This window comes from Poecilia formosa, unplaced genomic scaffold (assembly GCF_000485575.1).
Source record: "Poecilia formosa unplaced genomic scaffold, Poecilia_formosa-5.1.2 Scaffold82, whole genome shotgun sequence".
NCBI classification, from domain to species: Eukaryota; Metazoa; Chordata; class Actinopteri; order Cyprinodontiformes; family Poeciliidae; genus Poecilia; species Poecilia formosa.
In genome coordinates, this window is record NW_006800021.1 from 1,825,179 (window position 1) to 1,846,984 (window position 21,806).

The 21,806-nt window shown below is 39.4% G+C and overlaps 5 protein-coding genes and 2 long non-coding RNA genes across 8 annotated transcripts in view; 3 read left to right on the forward strand and 4 right to left on the reverse strand.

Annotated features, from left to right (window-relative positions):
* Nucleotides 1–807, reverse strand: part of LOC103141377 (phospholipase A2) — a 2,030-nt gene extending 1,223 nt beyond the window's left edge. The window contains exons 1-3 of the mRNA XM_007557014.2: nt 683–807; nt 424–580; nt 216–343 (exon numbers count right to left, since the gene is read on the reverse strand). Coding sequence (XP_007557076.1) covers nt 216–343; nt 424–580; nt 683–716 — 319 coding nt within the window. The 5' untranslated portion in view covers nt 717–807. The remainder of the gene's footprint in view (nt 1–215; nt 344–423; nt 581–682) is intronic.
* The window catches only part of LOC107836760 (uncharacterized), a 573,704-nt gene that overhangs the window by 218,722 nt on the left and 333,176 nt on the right, over nt 1–21,806 (reverse strand). The window lies entirely within an intron of this gene.
* On the forward strand, nt 815–1,955 carry LOC107836761 (uncharacterized). Its single transcript, XR_001662714.1, has 2 exons — nt 815–1,359; nt 1,402–1,955. It is a non-coding gene; the product is annotated as an uncharacterized LOC107836761 (long non-coding RNA).
* Nucleotides 2,164–4,884, reverse strand: LOC103141376 (phospholipase A2-like). Its single transcript, XM_007557013.2, has 4 exons — nt 4,321–4,884; nt 4,087–4,243; nt 3,886–4,013; nt 2,164–2,575 (listed from the first exon to the last, which is right to left on the reverse strand). The coding sequence occupies exons 1-4, from the start codon at nt 4,352–4,354 to the stop codon at nt 2,460–2,462; spliced, it is 435 nt and encodes a 144-aa protein (XP_007557075.1). The 5' UTR covers nt 4,355–4,884; the 3' UTR covers nt 2,164–2,459.
* LOC103141375 (C-type lectin domain family 4 member E-like) lies at nt 6,979–9,688 on the reverse strand. 2 transcript variants are annotated; one of them, XM_007557011.2, is made up of 7 exons: nt 8,899–9,688; nt 8,728–8,811; nt 8,566–8,652; nt 8,393–8,443; nt 8,176–8,315; nt 7,314–7,429; nt 6,979–7,239 (listed from the first exon to the last, which is right to left on the reverse strand). In XM_007557011.2, the coding sequence occupies exons 1-7, from the start codon at nt 8,975–8,977 to the stop codon at nt 7,086–7,088; spliced, it is 711 nt and encodes a 236-aa protein (XP_007557073.1). In that variant the 5' UTR covers nt 8,978–9,688; the 3' UTR covers nt 6,979–7,085. The 2 variants fall into 2 exon arrangements, with proteins under 2 accessions (XP_007557073.1, XP_016529290.1); XM_016673804.1 differs by having other exon boundaries at nt 8,728–9,688.
* cox6a1 (cytochrome c oxidase subunit 6A1) lies at nt 9,792–12,524 on the forward strand. Its single transcript, XM_007557010.2, has 3 exons — nt 9,792–9,922; nt 11,981–12,126; nt 12,222–12,524. The coding sequence occupies exons 1-3, from the start codon at nt 9,823–9,825 to the stop codon at nt 12,306–12,308; spliced, it is 333 nt and encodes a 110-aa protein (XP_007557072.1). The 5' UTR covers nt 9,792–9,822; the 3' UTR covers nt 12,309–12,524.
* Nucleotides 13,115–20,691, forward strand: LOC103141378 (uncharacterized). Its single transcript, XM_007557015.2, has 7 exons — nt 13,115–13,796; nt 13,875–14,049; nt 14,608–14,678; nt 14,836–15,009; nt 15,090–15,187; nt 15,273–15,344; nt 16,032–20,691. The coding sequence occupies exons 1-7, from the start codon at nt 13,766–13,768 to the stop codon at nt 16,173–16,175; spliced, it is 765 nt and encodes a 254-aa protein (XP_007557077.1). The 5' UTR covers nt 13,115–13,765; the 3' UTR covers nt 16,176–20,691.

Sequence of the window (21,806 nt, forward strand, 5' to 3'; positions counted from 1 at the left end):
TTCAGGTGTGTGGCAGAAGGGAAATACCTAAAACATGCAGGACAGGGGGGAGGTGAGGACCAGGGTTGAGAAACACTGATCTTTTGGAAATGTTTGTTGTTGCAGTTTTATGTTATTTAATCCAGAATGGAATTCCTTGAGGGAAGTGAGTAACCAATGAGAGAGGAGTAGATTTACAAAAAAAAATCTAAATCATCACTGCCTGTTGGTCTTACCTGAGCAGTACACCTGTCTGTTTGAGCAGCTGAAGCCATAAATGATAATGTAGGGAAGGTCAAAAACACCCTCACATCCAGGAATCTTTCTGCTGTTTTGGTAGCATTTATCATGGCCTTCACAGCATCTAAAAATGCAGAGAAAGTGAGAAGGCATTGAGCGATTCATCCTCTTCTGTTGACAAGAAACCAACGGACTGCTTCCCACCGGTCCACGTCATCCACCGGCATTCCAGACCCGCCCAATCCGCACCAGCAGCCGTATCCGTTGTAAGCCAGAGGATTAACACCAGGCTGGGCACAACTGATCATCTCCCCAAACTGCCAGACGGCCATGGGAAGACATCCTCCACTGACCACACATGCTGGAAAGACATGAGAGATGAGACAAACAAACAGAGGAAGAATTATTTTATAATGTGGATTTGTGATCTACGGGACAAAATGAGAAGTTTCTGCAGGCTTACCGGTGAGAAACAACAGAAGGGCCTTCATGCTCATGGCTTCAGTCAAAAGGATATAGAGTCCGTTTGCACAGCAGAGCTGAGAGAAGTCAGATAAGACTAGCACAAGCGAGGTGGGAGGTGTACATTGTTTGAGATTTTTCTTGCTTGGACCAGTCAGTCATAATGTGTTCCTCTTTGGGTGGATTGCATAATTTTGGTTATAATGTCCCTGAGGAGATGGAGTCTATTTGGATGAGGCCTCTTCTTGGAAGGCAACAGGGAGACCAATAGCTGAAGCAAACAATCATGAACAAATGAAATAAAGACGGTTGCCTCTCCAGGTCTCTGAATCCAGGTGTTCCTAGCACTTCCTTAGCCACAGGTATTTAAAATTCAGCACAAGAGACATTAGTTAGAAAAAGAAGAATTCCAGAGTGGTACCGTGATAAGATGTCGTCTTTAGATCTTAGAGGCGGGTAGAGAGCTTTATGAAATGAGAAGTTTGATCCAAGTGTTACATTGCCAAGTTAAATGCAAAGCAAATGCTATGGTGTAAAGCAGACTGGTCTAAAGCAGTGGAGACGCGTTATCTGGAGTGGCAGATCATGTCTCTCTGATGGAGATCAAACCAGTGAGTTTGGATTTAGCGGTTGCCAAGAGAACAACACTTGCCTGACTGTACTATGTCAACGTACAACGTGCGTTCCTGTATGACGGATTTTCTTTAATCCCAGTGAAAGGAACTCTGCATGCTCCAATAACCTTTTTTATAATTTCTCTTTATGTCTTTATGCCACATAAATGTGGATCTTATCTGAAGACTTGCACATGGTGCTGTTTGGCTGGGCTGCACGTTGTCTTTGTGTTGTCCTTCCATCCCTGCAGCACCGTGGTTAAAGGTCTCCATTATCCCCACATATTACTTAATAGGAACCCGTTTTCTCTTTGGTTTCTCTGAAGTCTCTCAGTTTTGTGTTTTTCAGGCTCATTTATGTGACAATCTTTCAGCCATCAGCACAGCTGTGTAAATAAATGACATCTCTGGAGTTCCCATGGCTTTCCTCTGCTCCTTGGCTACGTTAAATGATTTATAATTAAACACAAAAAAGCAATATGCTAAGATAGTTTACTGTGCTGCATGCATACTATAAATGGATGCAGTACTTCTTTTATGTATAATCCCTTTCTAAATTTTTGTCCCATCATCATTGGAATTTTATGTGATGCACTAACAAGAAGTAGAACAATTTTAAGGAATAAGTTGTTCAAAAAATAAAAAGAGAAATCTTTTTGTCAAACCTGCTCCTGTTTTTAGTTCATATTCTGTTAGCTTATTTAATTGAGGTAAATTTCTTAATTATATTTTTCTGAGTTGTTTTCGTATGAAACAGGTTTCTATTGTAAACGAGAACTAGTATCTCAACAATTTGCATAAAAAAGGCGAAAAAAAAAGTAATTAACTTTCCAAAAGTTTGTTCACATTGAACGAAGAACATTTGTCATTTTTGGAAGATTTTTATTATCTTAATGGGATTTATATCGCAGTATTTAGACAGGAAATGAAGTGAATGGGTAACTGTAACTTTAAGAAACATCGACGGTGAAACAAATCTGGTACCGACAAGACCTGGAGTGACGGAACCTCAACACATGAGCAGAGCATATGACCAGTTTATTAAACTTTTTTAAATTTTTATCATTTTAAGAAAATCCACAATCTTTTATTTCATAATCACGAATGAGAAACAGATCCGATTTGGAGAAGAACTGTGACGCACACGTCGAGCTCTGCGAGTCTTTAACAGTACTTAGAGTCCAGGTTCTTGTACTCCGAGTTGTAATTGTACCGAGCGAAGCAGTGCGCCGCCACGCGGTCACACTCACAAACTGCAGCCTGGCACTTATTGTTGGTCGCTGCAAACACAGAGAAAATATGAACCAGTGAGAGAATCTGGGCCTGGTAGAGAATAAATAGACTAATGATGCATGTTCTTATTGGGATTTGATGTGATAGACCAATCATGAAGTGAAAGAAAAACAATGCATGGATTTGAAAGATTTATAAAGAATGAAAATGGGATATGCTTATTGATTTAGTCTAAAAATCTAATACCCCTAAATATAATCCAGTGAACAAGGTGCTCAGGTCAGATGAGAAGTTTAACTGTTTGGTCTACATTCAAAGTGCTGTAGTTAAATTAAAAACTAACCCTGAACGCACCATCTCATCACGTGTGTTTCTAACAGGACGCCATGACTTTAGCAAAGATTTGCCTTCCTGATGGCAAAAAAACCTAAACATTCAGCCAGAGCAACAATGGATGAATGTTTAGATCAGGGTTAAGTAACTTTCTGTCCAGGAAAACATTTTTACCCTTACTCCTACAAAGCAAAACTTGTATAAAACAGCAAAATCTATTTGACACATAGAAAAAGCTAGATCTTGTAATATTTTATGTTATATAAATAAATACGATGTAATGGTCTACAGAATTATGAAAAATAATTTAATATTTAACTTTGTTAATTATATCTATTTTTAGATCTCAAAACAAAGCAAAAAACTCAAACTACTAAAGTAGCGGTGGGTGACTGAAAAATAAGTGAAAAAAAAACAAAAACAAAACAAGAAGCCTACACAAAAAACAAAGCCATTTGATGCCATATTTTATAAAAGAACTGAATAAAAAGTACCAGAATTACAGTTATTCTGTTGAAATTCTATTTTTATATATAAAAAACAGAAGCATTGTCAAGTTCACTTTGTCTGTAAACTTAATGATTAAGAACAATCCTCATGTCTTTATCTATCTTTTAAAAGTTAATAGCAGTTGTGTGAGCCCGATTACAACATTCTAATTTGTTAGAATGGCCTAGTTAAAGTCCTGACCTAAACACACAGACTTGGTAATGGGTTTTTACAGATATTCTCCAGCCAATTTGAAGTTGCGATATAAAAAAGAAAAGAAAAAAAAAGAAAGATGGACAAAAATGTCTGTTTCTGTAGATGAACAAAAATAGCAGACATGCCCTAAAACGCTTGCAGCTGAATCTGTTTCAGTTTTGATTTATGAAATATCTTTGAAAAATGTTCCCACTTCATCATGATGAACAACTTTTTTAAGTCTATCTCATAAAATCCCAGTAAGTTGAAAGTAAATCTGTGGTTGTACAAGTCTCAATATACAGAACATGAAGATTTAATCAGTGTTTCATAGTCTTACCTGGGCAATACACCTGTTTGTTTGAGCAGCTGAAATTATAATCGATAACATAGGGAAGGTCGAAAATACCCTCGCATTCGGGAATCTTCATTGCTTGGCTATAGCAGTTGTCATGAACTTGGCAGCACCTAAACATGCAGCGGACGAGAGGTCATAGGTCGGAACATGATTAAAAAAACTAAAAAGTGGATTGCATCTCACCTGTCCACATCATCCACAGGAGTCCCAGAGCCCCCCAAGCCGCAGTAGCAGCCGTATTCATTGTACGCCAGAGGATTAACACCCGGCTGGGCACAACTGATCATCTCCGCAAACTGCCAGACGGCCTGGGGGACATGTCCCCCACTGACCGCGCACGCTGGAAGAGACAGGTGAGGTGGGACGAATCAACACAGGCAACAGAAGGTCAAGTGTTGAGAGCTCTTAGAGGCTTACCGGCGAGAAGCAGCAGAAGAGCCTTCATGTTCATGACTGTGGATCTGAAGAAGGCTGCAGTCTGTGGCAGCGTCCTCTTAAAGGACGGAGGGGCCTGAACAAATTTCAGATAAGAAGCACAGCGGGGGGGATGGGAGGTGTTCACTGTCCAGGGTTTGTCTTGATTGGTCCGGCCAATCCTAATGCGTGACTTCTGTGTGTGGGATCAATCGCATTGAACTAATCAAGTCCCTCAAGCATTGCAATTGGTTCTCCAGGGAATCAAACCTGACTACATCGGACCTCTACTGGAGACAGAGATCAGAGGTGGGAACAAACTAATCACAACAAAAACAAGGAAAAACATCTCTTCACTTCCTGGCTTGTCCTATAGTGCAGTCATATTCAATATGACTAAAAGATTAAAATAAGCAGATATCAAACATAATTATTAAGCAAACATTTCTGTGTTAAAGCTGTCTTTCTTATTGGAATGTTCTAATTGTTCATTTTGTGTTTTAGTTAGCTGCATGTCATTATGGACAAAAACAAAGGCCTGAAAAGATCAGTCAGTACTAAATCATCTATAAAAGGCGAAAAGATCAGTCAGTACTAAATCATCTATAAAAGGCGATTTTCTATGTGAAATCAATTCATGTATGTTTGCTCCTCTTCCCTGGTCCTTCATCATCATTATCCCACATGATGTTGCTGCTTGCATTCATTTTAATTAATTATTGCTTGATCAAGTGGCAGAATCTCACATTTACAAACATCCATTTCTAATAACTCCTTATATTCACAATTCACCTTCTTCTAGTCTGTTGTCAACTATTATACTCGTAGATCATCTAAAACATTTATAGATCTTTAAACTATGTGTGTTTAGCTGTATTTTTACAAAAAAGATTAAAATTAAATGTTTGGATGCAAAAGTTGAAAGATTTAAAGAGTAGTTGTGAACGTAACTTTCAGGTGAATCGACTTATTGTCCCGATCCAACATCAGCCTTTAATCTCTCAGGTTTGTATTTTTGAAACCTGTATCAATAAAAGTTTGCCCAAACTCAGCTGTATAAATATGTGACATTTGCAAGAATTCCCACAACTTTGCACTGAACTTCTTCCAAACTAGATTACTTTCTATAAATACGCAAAACGTCAATATCTGACAGAGGTGACAAGATTGTAAACATAAGTGCATGTGTTGATTTATATCTGGGTTTGGTTATGTGCTCCATGCATGGAGTAGTTTTTTGCACAGTTGGTTATGTGATAGACTCCAGTACTGCAGAACTGCAAAGCTAAAGGACATTTTTTTACAAATAAAAATATGTAAATTTTGTATGCAATTCTTCACACTACCACTTTTTGTTGCGATTACAGCTGTGAATCTTTGTTGGATCTGGTCTATGTCTCTACCAGCTTTACAAAGCTAGAAACTGACTTTTTTTGGCCAGTGTTGTTAGCTAAAGAGCTTGAGCTCAGTCACATTGACTGGTGATAATCAATTTTCAAGTCTTGTCTCAGATTCTCAGTGACAGGACAGGGCCATCCTACCACACAAATCTATTTTGTCCAGGTTTCTGTAACCTTATCATACAAAAGGAGCAATTGTTGGCCGCAGTCCAGCCGATTAAAGCTCTTTTAGGGCCCCAAATGGTACATAATTAAGAAAAAAAAGAACTGTTTCTTATTTCTGTGGTTAGATTAACTCTCTAGTGGAAATTAAATTAAATTAAATTAAATTAAATTAAAAACTTCCCATTGTTATTTTACCTATCTAGAAAAGTACATTTGCTTTATTTCTGTGCTGAGTGGACGAGTGAGTGTCTGTACTAAGGCTGAGTATGTGATGGTTGCTGGTTCCTGTCTCTACAAATCCAGAGTTGGAAACAGAATATGGTTTGATGATCTCAGAAACATTGCAAACAAACGCAATACACTTTATTTAAATTCAAATAATTAACATGGTTATGATTCCAAAATTTATTTTGCCAAGGCAGATTTAAGCTCATTAACTTCTCCAAAGAAATCTTTTAGAATTTCTTTTGGTAAGAGGCCAGTAAATTTACTAAATTCACAGTTTTTAAAAAAAACTTTATTAATACATTATCTGTACACTTGTTTATTATTATGTGTTATCTTCTGATCATGACTGTTAAATTTATGTAGCAAATTTGTTTTAAAAGTTGTATTAGCAGGACGATGATTACTGCTGCCATCTAGTGGACAGTTGTGAACATTTTAATTCGTTTTCTCTCGTTCTCTGTTTCCCCATAATTTAGGAACTCTGAAAATGATGGCCTTGTGTTCTCCGATGGAAACAAATATATTCAGCTGCTCACCCTTCTAATCGAAGCTATTAAAGTCTTCGGACATTGTGTTAGAACCAGCCTTAGCTGTAAAAATATCAGAGTAGGCTCACCTGGACACAGACCCTTGTTTTTCAAATTTTGTTTTATTTTGTTTTATTTTTTTGTAAAAAGTTTTGAAAACCATGAATCATTTTCCATTCTAACAATTTTATTACTTTCAGTTGGACATTGACATAAAATCCCAATAAATGACGGTAAAGTTGTGAATGTGGCATGACAAAATGTCGAAAGGTTCAAGGAGAGTGAATACTTTTGCTTTCAAATGAACTCTTATTGTGAGGAAGAGAAAACCATGGCAACCACCGGTTAACAGATGTTCTAATAGGTCAAATAGTTTGACTTTTATCCATCCTCTCCCCCTCATCAGTCTGGGCATATCAACAAAGCATGAGCTACGTATAATGCCATCTCATGCCTTAGCTTCACAGATGTACCTGTAGCCCAGGCTACAGTCTGCATCGTTCCACAGCTTGCGCTTGCGGTTCCCAGAGGCGTGCAGCTGCCCACAGTCCTCTCCGTTCACTCTGAAGTCCCAGTTGTCAGGTTGACCCTGGTCCCAGAATCTAAACACCAAACAGCACAAAGAGTTATTTCAATTGTTTTATGTCTCCATCTTGAGGCTTCACTTTCGACTCACGTCGGGGTCGAGCCAAAGTCAGTTCCATCCACCCAGCTCCAGTGGCCCTCATGCTGTCGCTCCACAAGTCCGATCCAGTAGGAATACTTGATGTCAACTATGCCTGAAATGTAGTCCTGGAATAAAATATAAGGGCATGTTCAGTATCTTCAGCCACAATTTAGTTGATAGATTTATGTGTTTGTTTTGTTTAATTACAAAGTATTTCATAACTATTGACCGTGTCCACATTTCATCACAATACAATCAAGAACCTAGTGTACTATTGGGGTCTAAAGTCCTTGTCTTACTAGAATTTCAATCCTTTTACAGCTTTTAATTTGGTATTCCTCAACAACCTTTATTTGGCTCCCTCCATCTTCTCCTAAACTCTGACTAGCTTCCTTACTTCTGCTAACGAAAAGCATCCCCACAACATGATACTTCCTCCAGTTTGTTTCACCGTGGGTATTGTGTCTTCAACGTGTTGTCTTCTTTGCATTTAGATCAAACTGTTCAATTTCGGTTTTATTTAATCACACCACCTTCTTCCACATGTTTGTTGTGATGCTTTGAGGCAATCTGAAAATGGGACTCAGTTGCGCTGGCTTTTATTTGGGATTGCTAGCATAAAGCGAGATGAATACAAACATCTCACTGTATACTAGCACCAAAGTTTTGGGGAAAACATTTACCAGACTCCATCCACTTCCAATCAGTGCACTAGTTTGTGTTGATCAGAAACACAAATCCCATTAAACTACACTAAGGTTTGCAAATTTGACATACCGATATGTAATAAATATCAATGGGGTATAAAACTGAATATTTATGTATTTCATTATGTGTGCTTGCAGTTTTATGGAGCCAAGTCGGACCTCACCAGTTCCTCCACATTGTTAAGAACTAGCAGGTGTCCTCCAGATGATCTACACTGGTCTTCGGCTCGTTGCCAGACGTTGGTGGTGGTGGAAAGCAGGTAGCAGCTGCCCTGGAAACTCGCCCAGCCCTCTTTGCAAGTTCCTTACTCATAAGGATCATCACAGTCAAAATGGATCAAAAGCAAAGATTTTGTTTGTTCAAAGATACTTGAATTATACCTCTAACTGGAACAATTCTCTCCACCAGGACTTGTTTTGCATCTGTAGGACCTTTAGTTTGAGAAACCACAGAAATGCATAAGTTGTTTTAAGAGACCAAATTTGTCTGCATTTTTATTCTGAGAAATCAGAGATCTTTTTCCTGTTTTGATGTTTTTTTTAATTTCTTTTACCTGAAGTACATAAGGACATTGGTCCTCTCTTGTTGATGATCTGGAGTTGTAGTTTGACATCAGTCATTTCCTTCTTCATCTGAGAGACTGTAAAATAATATCAAAGTGTGATTTGTAGTAACATTACTCATCCACCTTGTTATGATGTGCTTAAAGTCCTACATATGACCCCTATGACCAAGAGCAGAATCAAAAGCAGCAGCAGCGGCACGCTGTAGAGGATGTACGTCAATATTCTCTTCATCCCTGAAAAGACACACACACATTTCACACTCTGATTTCTCGATGTCTGAAGTAACTCGGAAAGAAATTCAGACGACATGGAAGTTTTACCTGTTTGTTGGCTGATATTGCGATCTGCTTGATCCAAGCTGCTGTCCGTTGTGCTAAACGGTTGATACTGAGTTTCCATTATTAAAGGAGAACAAGATTTTTTGGTTGGTTTTTTGTTTTGCCTTGGATGCAGTCAGTATTCAGTCCACAGACAAACTGTGAGTTCAGAATCAGATAAGAGATCAACCCAATATTTTTGTTCATCATGAGGCCAAATATGTTAGCTATTAACAGGTAAGTAAATACTGCTCTGGAGTTTTAACCCTCGTGTTTTCCAGGTGTCAACACACAGAAGCTGTAGGATGGGTTCACCAAGGACCCTGGACTATTTTTGAAAAATCCATCCAGGTGGTTCAGTCATTAGAGTGACCATTTCTTTGTGAAATTCCTTTTTTTCTAAGTCCACAACCTAAATTGTTGGTGGCTGCACTTATAATGACATCCAATCCCTTTACAGCGACAATTTCTCACAGTCATGGTAACAATGATTTATTTCTTACTCTATGTGAATAAAAAAAGTCAATAATAGTAATTAAGTCAATGAACATTTTTTTTCTCCATGATCAAGTAGTACACACAAATCAGGGTTTGCAGCATTAAACTGAGGCATGTACTTTGTCAGGGAAGTGTACTAGTGTTTCACTGAAGTGACGTTGGCCAGGTCTGTGAAATGGCTTCAGCTCATTCTTTTCAGCATTTATTTATGGTACTATGTTAACTTTTTAATTGAAGCTGAGGTCTGGACTTCATCTGCAGTACTGTAACACTACAGAAATTAACTGAATTTTACCTATCAATAAAAGAACGACCTTTTTGTGTGTTTTGTTTCTTTTGCTTGGCGGCGTAGTAGAGCTCTTGAAAAGTCTCACGTGACTGCATCTCTACAAATGACTGTTTCCGGTCACCGGTCTTTCAGAAAGCAAGATGGCGGCCTTCGGACGTTTCTCTCAGATGTTGTTGAGGTCTTCTTTGACTCAAACCCGGCGTCAGCTCGCAGCTGCCGCTGGACATGGCGGGGACTCGGGTAATTATGAGTGTTTGCTGATTTTCAGTGAGCGGATGCGGTCTAGCAGAGCTTCACAACAGCAGGTTACGGCTGGAGTGTGACCTTGCTGAGCTAGCGTTAGCTTCTTTAGCAACCCTGTTACATCCTTGAGTTTTCCGGAGCGCCTCGTAAATTATAATTTTTTACTCTAAAACAAAAATGTTGGTGATTAAACTTAAAGTCGGTCGTCTAGGTCTTAACTTATTACATTCAAACGTCAGAGTGGAAGCGGCAAAATATAAATGTTTATGCTATAAGGCAATATCAGAGTCGTATAATTTGTGTGAGGAAGAAATGAAAAAAATAGCGCGGTGTAGTGATAAGCCAGCTATAAAATATTGACGTAAAACAAATTTGACTTTAGTGACGATTCGATTCCTCTAACGCAAAGGTTTTCGACCTGATTCCTTAGAACCTTCAGTCCGACATGTTTTACTTCCTCCACACACCTGACTTTAATAAATGGCTGATTAACAACCTTCTGCACCTGAGCAGGTAGATTCAGATTGATTCAGGTGTACTGGAGCAGAGAACAGTGGAGCATATTTTTCTAGAATGTAATAAGTATAGTCAGGAAAGAGAGGTGTTAATCAAAGAGTTAAATAGAAATAAAAATAAAGTAGATATTAAAAATTTGCTGCAAAGATCGTCTGAGGATGTAGTATTTAACAGCATTTTTAGTTTTCGTAGGAAGTCGGGTATTATGGGGAGATTATAGTGGTAGGAGATCTAATTTATACTCCAGTCTGGAAGGTGGCAGTAATGCACCTATAAGTTGTTTGCCTACTGCCATAAAAGAAAAAGAAGAAGGAGCAGAGACTCATCTAAAATGTGAAAAACTGAGTTCTGAGGTCCACTGTTGACAGCCAGTAGTCTAATAAATCACAAATATGTGCATTAGAGTAAATTGTTGTGTGGAAAGGTGACCTGTGAGAAAACCTTGCTCTGAATCACAGTGCAGCTTCTGACGTGTATATAGATGCACATACACACATACTAAAAATAGATGCATACTCACTCTCTGCCAGCTGATATTTCTATACTGTATGCTCACAACACACACGAACCAACAGATTTTCTCTAATTTGAACGTTGCATAATTCAAGGACAGTCTGCATGAACGTCTGGGTAAAATTACTATAGCAAAAGCAGCACAAAAAAAATCATCATTCCACAACAGGTTTGTTGAAACTGAATCCACTTTGTTCATTTGGGATAATTCTGTTGTTCCACTTAGTCCTGAAAAGTGTCGGTGTAGTCGTTGGCTTTCGATGAACTCCTGATTTTGGTGCAGCTTTAATTAAACAGCTGATACTTTGAAAACCTTTCCAGTTCCACATATTTCCTCCAACACCATCTGACCTGAATTGTGTGCCTAAGCTGGTAAGTTCATCCTTTGTAGCTGCTAACCTGAAAATTGCTAACAACTCCAACATGGTGAAAAATGGCATATGCTACGAAAACTTCTTAACACGTAGTGTGTCCTGGAGCGTCAATGAGGAGTGATGACTCCAACAGCTCCTTCTGCTACGATGGTGGCCATGGAGTCAGCTAGAATAACTCAGGTTGGTGAAGAAAATCTCCACCAACTACAAATTAAAATATGACTTGCTGATGAAACCATGAGTCATAATTTTCACTGATATTTAGTAAAAGACTTCAGAAATTTAGACGTGAAGACAGAATTTATGCCGTTGTAGCTTTTTACTATCTCTAAATAACCAAAATATCTACATGGTTTGTTTACAAGGAAGGTATGGAACGGTGCAAAACCCGGCGAATAAAATTTAGTTTCCTCTGCACTATTTTATGGTTTTGGTGATTTGTTACAAGAACCAAACACAAAGTCTTCAGAAAACTCTGAACTACCAGGTGACGTAAAGTGATGCACTAAAGTTTAAGTTTGTTTGTACAGAATGAAAATATAAAATGGTGTACAAATGGTGATGACTTTCTGCTTCCTGCCTTTTTTTGTTTTTCCTCTCAGTCCTGTGAGCGCACATGTTTTCATTGGTTTATGAAATAATTTCTCAACAGCTAAAACATGGAAGATCCTCACCTTTGTGATTGCGCTGCCTGGTGTCGCAGTGTGCATGCTGAACACCTTCTTGAAAGAGAAGGAGCACAGCCATGATGCACCACCAGAGTTTGTCCCATACACCCACCTTCGCATTCGCACCAAGGTCAGATGTCATTATTTAACAGTTTTACAGATTTGTCTCATTTTGCTGCTTTATTTTTGTTCTGATGTTTTTTTTTATTTTTTTCTCCAAAATAGCGTTTCCCCTGGGGAGATGGCAACAAAACCCTCTTCCACAACTCTCATGTGAATGCTCTTCCAGATGGCTATGAGGGCCATGACTAAACTCTCCAGACGTCAGCGCTGGCTCTAGAGCCCCCTCTGCTATCATTACAGGACCACACTCCTATTTGCAGTCTATTTTTTTGGGAAGTTTTATTGTTTATACCTCTGTGCTCCCCACATTGGAGCACCTGAACCAACAATTCCTCTGTTCTGGACCATTAAACAAAAATATCAGCTTAAACTTACTTGACCTAAATAAAATGGCTATTAATTCCACTGGTTTGTGTTTTTGGTCTTTTGTGTTTTTCTTATTTCTGCTAGTTTTATACAGCAGACTCTAAGTTGTTTTGTTCTTAGAAATGCATTGTCATAAAGTACATGTTTAGTTTGGGATGGTAAAGATCGCAGAATTTTATTCCTCATATTATGCCCTTAAAATCAAATCATATGAAATTATTTTAATTTATTACCATTGCTCTTATTCCAGTTTCCAGTTTCTGCTCATTATGTATTAAGACTTGGCTTGAAAATGGAAAATTAAAAAGGTGTTAAATTTAGGGAACCACTGATTGAAAACAGCTAAAGGAAAGAAGATGTATTTCAGTTTTTGTGTGGGTCAAACAATTGTTTTCCTTTAGGTCCTAATCTGAGATAACTGTAGTCACAGAACTTAATGTTGGTGAAATTTGATGATGCTTTTGTAACCCGCTAATGCTATTCAGTGTCTGCGGTTTTATTATGGTTTAACATTTACTAATTATGTACCTTCGGCATTAATGGGATGCCTTGTACAGCTGATTTTTTTTTAATTTATTTTAACTCTGACATGGTCCTGTAGCATAAAGATGTTTTTTTTTTTTTTTTTTTTTTTAAATTATGACATAGTTTCATATTACTTTGAGTGGGCTTCTTTAAAAAGTTCCCTGCATGCGCCCAGACTGAGTTGCACCAACCGGTTTTAAGTTGCAGAAACAGTATCCCGGCCATGTTGGAACCCAGCCTTGCAGGAAGCCTCGTATCAAGACACCATTTTCACCTGAGAGCGGAAACAACAGTGATGCGCCAATGATTTGACGTCGAAATCTGGCTCTTTAATACGTTTCTCAGTCCGTTTCGTGTTTCCATTCATGCCTCCTAATAGCGCAACAGCAGCTTAACAACGTCGTATAATGACGCGACGCTGCGTTACGTGTGACTCGGTCTTTGTTACGGACTCCACCTCTTTCACGTGGACGCGCCTTAAGCCGAATTAGAAAATCCTGGGTTAACAAAGCTTGTCGATATACCGACCCGGTGACAACGGTTATCATTCCTCGGTTCCGTCTCCTGGACAACTGTTTTACAACGTGACGCATCCCGGATCGAACCGTGGCGCCGACCCGGCTCGGTTTCGCAGCGTTTTTCTGCAGCGGATTACGATTTGATTACTAAATCTAGCATTGAAACATCTCGGATAAGTGCGCGCGCTCGCTCCGCCGCACAGGGGAGAGCAGTCGCACGTAGAGACCCGGATCACAATGATGATGATGATGATGAACGCAGACAGAGGTGAGGAGGCAGGAGTTTTAGACAGCATACATCGGTCTAAAAAAAAAAAGTACATTCACTTGTTTTTTATGATCACAGATTACCAGATGAATAAAAAGCAGGAGAGGGCTCATTTCTTCAGCTCCAAGGAGCAAGAACTTATTTTGAAGTTGTATGAAGAAGAGCGAGAGATCCTAACAGCCAAGTCCAACACAACCAGCGCCTCCAAGCTGAGGGAGGAAGCCTGGCAGAGGATTGCTGATAAAATAAATGCGTAAGAGCACCAAATTCATCTTGTCATCCTAATTTGGAAATGTCCTGTAAACATTCTGCTCTTTCATCCTGTCTTTACTCGATGCATTGCCACTAGATCTCTAACCTATTTTGTCACATTACTCACATCACGGACTAACTTTGGACTAAATTTGTAGTTGTAATGTGACAAAAATTTCAAGGGTTGGCAATGCTTTTATTTTCTATAGTACAAGATTTCCCCCAGAAAACTCGCTAAGCCCGGTGGTTGGGCGCTCTGTAGTCATTCATGCAGCAGCTCGTCGCGTTTTTGAGTTTAAAAATATTTAAAGTTGACAGGAAATATGAAAATATCACTTGATAATCTTATGTTATTGGAAGATTAATATCTGAACACCAGCAATAAAGTCTTAAAAAATGCAAACATAAAAAAAACTAAATAAATAAGCAACGCTTAGCCTGGTGGGGGCACAAGCAAAGCCTGGTGGCCCACCTGGCTTATAATACACTGAGGGAAACCCTGATATAGTTTCAATATGTAAGCAGTACATGAAGTAATAGTTGTTTTTTTCTGACTCAGGGTTTCAGACAGTGGCTACAAAAGAACATGGCAGCAAGTGAAAGTCAAGCACAAGAACATCATCCAAACAGGTACTCTTGAGAAACAACAGACTCAAGTATTAGACGCCCTTCTTCCTGATGCTTGTTTGTACTAATTGTCAGACCTTGCTAAGCGACTGACTTGTAAATTCATTCCATTTCATAAGCCTGTGCTCAATTATTTGCTCTGAAATTTGTACTTGCACAGCAAAAAGAAAAAGGGCCGATGTGCTGAGGACCGAGGGAGGGTCGGGAAGCCCCTCTCTGACCTCAGCAGAGGAGGACGGGGTGCACAGCAGAGAAAACACCATGAGGGTGGAGGTCCTACCCGGAGGCGCCTGCATCGGCCCCGTCGGTGGATCCGACAGCTCCTTTATGAGCGGTAAGTTTAAGTCAAGACTCTTTAAACCCTTTTACTGTATTTGGAGACAACCGACTTTAACGTTGTCGACGTGTCGAAAGTGTCAGGCCATCCGGTCCTCCTCCTGCCCGTCACAAAGACGGAACCAGAGAGCCTGAGCGGCGATGAGACGGACATCAGCGAGGCTCATTTTGACGGGGTAGACTCCTCCACTCCTGCTTCATTGACCAATTTATCCAATTTTTCTTTTTCACACTGAATTTTTGTGTTTTCTTTTAATGAAGGATGTGCAGCACAGCAGTTTTCAGGAGGTCGGCAGCCCAGCAGGGACTACGAGCAGGACCAGACGTGCTGAGGTGAGAGTCAGGACTCAGCGACAGACAGATTAAATAAGTGAAAAGAAATATAACAATTATACATGTGCTGTTTAGGAGACCTATAATCAGAGTTACATTTCCTCAGTTACATTTACTTGAGTAACTTTTTTTTTAAAAATGTGCTACGCTGTACTTTTTACCTTTTTTTGAGTAATTTTATTATGAAGTATCGCTGTTCGTACTAGAGTAAACTTTCTGGATTCTCTACCCACAAGTGACTTAGTTGCTTCACTGAATGAAAGACAAACATGTTTTAACCAAAAATTCACCACACACAGACACACACCTGCAGTTTTTGTTAAAATTTCATAAGTTATGTAGTTAAAGAAACTGATTTGGGAAAAAAAATTTTTGCCTCATTTTGTTGTTTCTTTCATTACTAAAATGAATTATTTTCATTTTGGCCCTTAAATCACCAACATTTCCACTTATATTTATATTTTTGTCTATCTGACGATGTATTTTTTAAATATTAAATGATTGATAATTTGATTAGTTACACATTTCTTGAGTAGACTTTTTATTTTACCAAATATGTTTTTATTTGCATAATTTCTTGGATGGCTACTTTTTACTTTTACTCAAGTAAAAATATGTTGAAGTAGTGCTACTCCTACTTGAGAACATCTTTGGGTACTCTACATACCTCTGCTTATATGTTTTCAGAAGCAGACTGATGAACTAAGGACCCTTTACTGCTGTTACCTCAAAAAGGAGATGGAGAATCGGGACCAGGAGATGGCCTACAGAGCACTGAAGATGAAGAAGCTGGAAAAGGAAATCCTGTTACTGGATAAACAGCTGATGTGATTGTGAGAAACAGAACTTTAACACTATAATAGATTTACTATGTTACTGTCACCTGACAAAGGACAATATTAATGACAGGTTAGTGAACCATTATAATGATTCAGTCTCATCCAAGTCGAAGCATGAGCAATTTCAGCTGCTGATTTTGGCCTGTAGGTGGCGTCCAATACCTCTAGTTCTCAGAGAATGTGGATCTCAAAAACCTTCATAATTGTAGTTAGGTTTACATACAATAAGCTCAATTTCACATTTTTATAATGTTTGAATGGTGAATTTAGAAGGTTTTAAATTTTTTTCTTTTTTTTAGTTATTTAAAAATGATCACTGTACTACTCAGACAAAGCAAAACCTCCACAGTTAACAGCCAAGGTTAAATGCCAGTGAAGTTTTACTTATTAGCTATATGATCTTCAGCATCTTCCTTGAATCTTAATGAATTAGAATCTAATTGAAAAAATTTATTTATTTCAGTAAATAAGTTTAAAAAAAATGAAACCACATATTTTCCAGATTTGCTATTCACAGAGGGAAATATATCAAGTATTCATTTTTGTTTGTTTTATTGATTATGGTTTACAGCTAATTTTAAACCATAATTCAGTTTTGACTTTTATCTAAAAAAAAAAAAAGGACGAACCATTGAGCCACAGTCCAGTAATTTCTGTCTTTAGCCGACATAAGACACCAATGACTTGGTTTCTGGCTCCTTTTTAAACTCTGACAGCTTGGGAATCCTCCTCTCCCCCTACATTTGCTATATTTTATACATCATCTTTTCTTTCCACTCAATTTTCCATTAATTTGCTTGGACATTACCATTCAAACAGCCAGCTTGCAACGCTTTATTTATTATTGGGGCCTGCCATTTGCGTTACATAGGGAAGAGCAGTGACTGCCTTTAGAATTTCTGTTTATATCTTTATTTCTTCTTCTTTCGTCTCCCTTAATGCGGCTCTAACCGCTGCATGCCCACCAACAAAAATGGTATCAAAATGTGCAGCTCGATGGCGAGATGGGTGCTATTATTTTTTATTGGGAATCAGAGTTACGTAAAAAGCGAAAAACGAGCGAAACCTTGGAGTGTAACTGACACCAACTGCCGGTTTTTCACTATCCTAAACTGCCTTGCTGCCCAAGCCTTTTTCCTAAAGTTAGCTTTCAGCTAGTTTGCTTATTAATTAATTAATTGATTGATTAATTAATTGATTAATGAATTAAAGCTATCTGTCAGGCTTTGATTAACACAATACAAGGTTCATTATTTTATACAGTCTCAGTACCACGGCTTTACCCACTGTTTATCCAAGACTACATTTTTATAGACAAAAACTGCAACAGTAAATTTCAAGAACAGTCATCATCCAAAAGACTTTCCCTTCCCCCTTGAAAAGAAGAAATATACTTAAAGAATTGTCTTTTAGTGTATGCAAAAAAAAAATGCAGCTATTTAAAATTCCCTCTACCCCCCAAAACAAAGGAAATTAATTTTAAAATATTAAATAATATCTATCCATGTAAAGAATACTTTAGACTAAAATTTAATATTGAGGCAAATGACTGTGCCTTTTGACGTAGAACCTTTGCAACATTTATCCTTTTCTTGCAGTTATGCATCTAAATTTTGGAAGGATCTTCATAATTGGTTGCTGACTAATAATTTAAATATTCCAACTGTAACTTACAGCAATTAAATTTGGCATTTATATTTAGGACACAAAATTGGAATATATTATTAATAACCTGATAATTATGGCCAAATATTATTACACAAATGTAAATTTAAAAAAAATTTACCCCCAATCTGTGATCTTACCTAAAATAAATTTCACTTCTGTTCAACTGGTTGTGAAAATGGTTGAAACAAAGAATGCAACTCTGCTGTGTAGTAGTTTGTCCTATTTGATTTTTGGCATTTATCCAATTCATGATTAAGACCCCCTACAATAATTCCAGTTATTCCGTTTATTAAGCTTTCTTTATTTTCTAATAATAATTACCTGTTGTGTCATATAACGTTCAAGTCATTCTGTAACCCCTTTGTTTCTTACCAGAAGTAAGAAACAAGTGACTAGGAAAGACTACTGACTCCTCACTCAAGATACTGGATAAAAAGTATATGTGCTTGTAAGATTTGGCTGTTAAAGTAGAAACAGCCAGGAGACTGGAAAGTGAGCTGGCTTTGCTGTTGCCTAGCAACATAGCATACATTACATTGTTCCACTGATGGAATCTGATGATGTCGAAGTGTTGTGATGTCATAAGAAACGGATGCCTTGAATGTCCTGCATCTGAATCAAATTTGCAAGAAGCTCAAGAAGCAGCACGGGCGTTGGTTTTTCCATATTGGATTTAACATTGCATTTTTTTGTAGCTTTTCTGATACATCGGTTGGACAGTCAAAATGTCACAAATTGACCCTGATTCGTTAACAAAGTCCCAAATTAGACAAATGACAAGAGATGAGTTGGCTCTTGTGGTTATGGATTTTTTGCAAAGGATTAAAGAAAAATCTGCGTTGCTGATTAAGGAGAACATACTGCAGGAGGATTTGGAAAAATCTCATGTACAAATGAGCTTCTAAATGAGAAAATTGATTCACTCACCAAAGACCTAAACTGGTCTCTCAAGCAAAATAAATACCTGGAAAGTCAGCAAATCCCAAAGTTACAACACAAGGTAGAGAACCGGAGTTCCCACAGGACTCAGTTGTTGTCTGAGATAAAAGACTACAAAAATAAAGTTAAAGAGCTTCAAGCCTCTTTAAAAAACTTTGAAAGGGACTCAAAACTGCAGGTTGAGAAGATTGAGGCAGAAAAACGGCAAATGGTATCTGAAATCACAGCATACCAAGCGAAGGTTGAAAAGCAACAAAGTGAAGTGAAGAGACTTGAGGTTGAGGTGTCCCGAAAAATCGACGAAATTAGCATGAAAAATAATGAGCTTTTGAAAGAAAAAGAGAAGTGCAGACTTCTTGAAGCCAGGGTAAAAGCTCTGGAAAAGTATTTGAAAGAGGTAGAGAAGGAAAATAAGAAACTTCCCAAAACCCCAATGGAGGAAGCCATAGAGAGAACTAAACAAGAGTTTAAAGCAAGGGTCGATTTATCTTCATGCGCATTAACTGTGGAAAAAAAGCGAAACAGGACATTAAAAGAACATCTGACGAAAAAAGAACAGGAGGTGAGTAAACTCATGGAGCAGCAGGCTGAGACCTCCAAGCTCTTAGCTTTACAGCAACAGAAAGAGGCTCTGACTGTGAAACAAAGTTTAGCCCACACAGAATATGATTGGAGAGACCTGAAGAAAGAAAATAAATCCTTAAATTGTCAGCTAAAGTTACTATCTGAAAGCAGGCAGAGAGATCAACATCACATTAAAGAAGTCACCAACCAAGTGCGTAAGGTGACAGAAATGTACATAACTGAGAAGAAGCAACATGAGAATTTGAAGGCAACCATAAAGAGCAAAGGGGCTAAGGTAGAAGGTGATATTGATCAAAGCAAAGTTGAAACAGAAACAAACGCTCAACAACTCAAACCTCTACCACCGATCCAGGAAAAAAAAACCCAGCTACCCAAAACAAAATCCATATGTAATCGAAGAATTCTGGTTCTGCGGGAAGGAAAGATAGAGCCAGCCTTTAATGATGAAAACCTCACAACACAAGCAAAGCTGAAGCCAACACCCTCCAGCAAAAGGAAGCCTGAAATGCGGCCTTATACATTGGCAGGCAAGAAGGTTTGTCCCACGGAAACCGAACGGAGAAAAATGAGCAGGCCGGAGTGCCACAGTAGATAACGGTATAGGGGTTAAACGCGAGAACTGATTCCCTTTTCACATGGGTTCACCACCTGTGGGAGGGACAAAGGGGTGGGTTGCAGCATCAAAAGGATGGCAGCTGAAGGTGGGGGACCTTGGTGATCTGATCCTGAGCTATAGAAGCTCCAGTATCAGAGTCTGGTCCTCATTCCCGGCAGTAACGCGGGCTCGTTTCTGGTGAGAGTTGGACTCCGCAAAGGCTGCTTTGTCACTAATTCTGTTCAATACTTTTATTGACAGAAGTTTTAGGCACAGCCAAGGTGTTGAGGGGATCTGATTTGGTGGCCTTAAGATCGCATCCTCTGCTTTTTGCAGAAGATGTGGTCCTACTGCCTTCATCAGGTCGTGATCTACAGCTCTCACTGGAGCGATTCGCAGCCGAGTGCGAAGTGGCCGGGATGAGGATCAGTGCCTCCAAATCTGAGGCCATGGTCTTGAGCCGGAAAATCTGGTTAGGATGCCTCCTGGACGCCTCCCTGGTGAGTGAGGTGTTTCAGGCACGTCCCATCAGGAGACGGCCAAGGGGAAGACCCAGGACACGATGGAGGGACTATGTTTCTCTGCTGATCTGGGAACTCCTGGACCAAATGGCTGGGGAGAGGGAAATCTGGGCCTCCTTACTTAGGTTGCTACCCCTGCGATACGAACCGGATGGAGAAGCGGAAGAAAATGGATGGATGGACGGATGGAAGGACGGACGGACGGACGGACGGACGGACAGTTCCAATCATTAAATAACAACGTCCGAAAAGACTTTTTCCAACCATTTGAGGAAAAAAGTGATTAGGCTAATTGGTGTCTTTTAAATTTACCTTTGTCTCTAGCCTACAGACTACTACTTAGTAGTAGTCTACTTTGAAGACTACTACTCTTCGAAGTAGTCTCCTAGAGTGTGTCTTTAAATGGAGACACTCTAAACTAAATGCATAGGTTTTCTGCGGGTGCTCTGGAATTCCTATTTGGGAAAAAAATGATTAGGCTAATTGGTGTCTTTTAAATTTACCTTTGTCTCTAGTCTACTACTAGTCTAAGACTACTACTAGTCTTAGAAGTAGTAGTCTACTTCGAAGACTACTACTCTTCGAAGTAGTCTTTAAATAGACACACTCTAAACTAAATGCAAAGCCGGACATTCCGTTTTTCAACTCCACCAACTCAGTTCCGGCGTCTCCAGCGTCCACCTCAGCTCCGTCCACGTCTTCTGCATCTGCTCCAGCTCCGGCCACGTCTCCAGCGTCTACCTCAGCTCCATCCACGTCTTCAGCGTCTACCTCAGCCACGCCTCCGGTCACCGTTGCTACAGCCTTTCCGTTGTCTTCGGGACCAGTACCACTTCCAGTCACTGCTGCTGCGGACTTTGCGCCCCTCGCCACCACAGTGGACTCTGCGCCTCCCGCTACCACATCAGCCTCTCCGCTTCACGCTGCCAGCCCGCATTCAGCCGCTTCCTCTGAGTCCTCATCGCTTAGTGCTCCCCTGAGTTTCCTAGTGCTCCTCTGAGTCTCCTAATGCTCCCTCTGAGTCTCCTAATGCTCCCTCTGAGTCTCCTAGTGCTCCCCTGAGTCTCCTAGTGCTCCCTCTGAGTCTCCTAGAGCTTTCTCTGAGTCTCCACCTCTTAGTGCTCTCTCTGAGTCTCCACCTCCTAGTTCTCTCTCTGAGTCTCCACCTCTTAGTGCTCTCTCAGAGTCTCCACCTCCTAGTTCTCTCTCTGAGTCTCCACCTCCTAGTGCTCCCTCCGATTCTCCTAGTGCTGCTCCCTCTGAGTCTCCTAGTGCTCCCTCTGAGTCTCCTAGTGCTCCCTCCGATTCTCCTAGT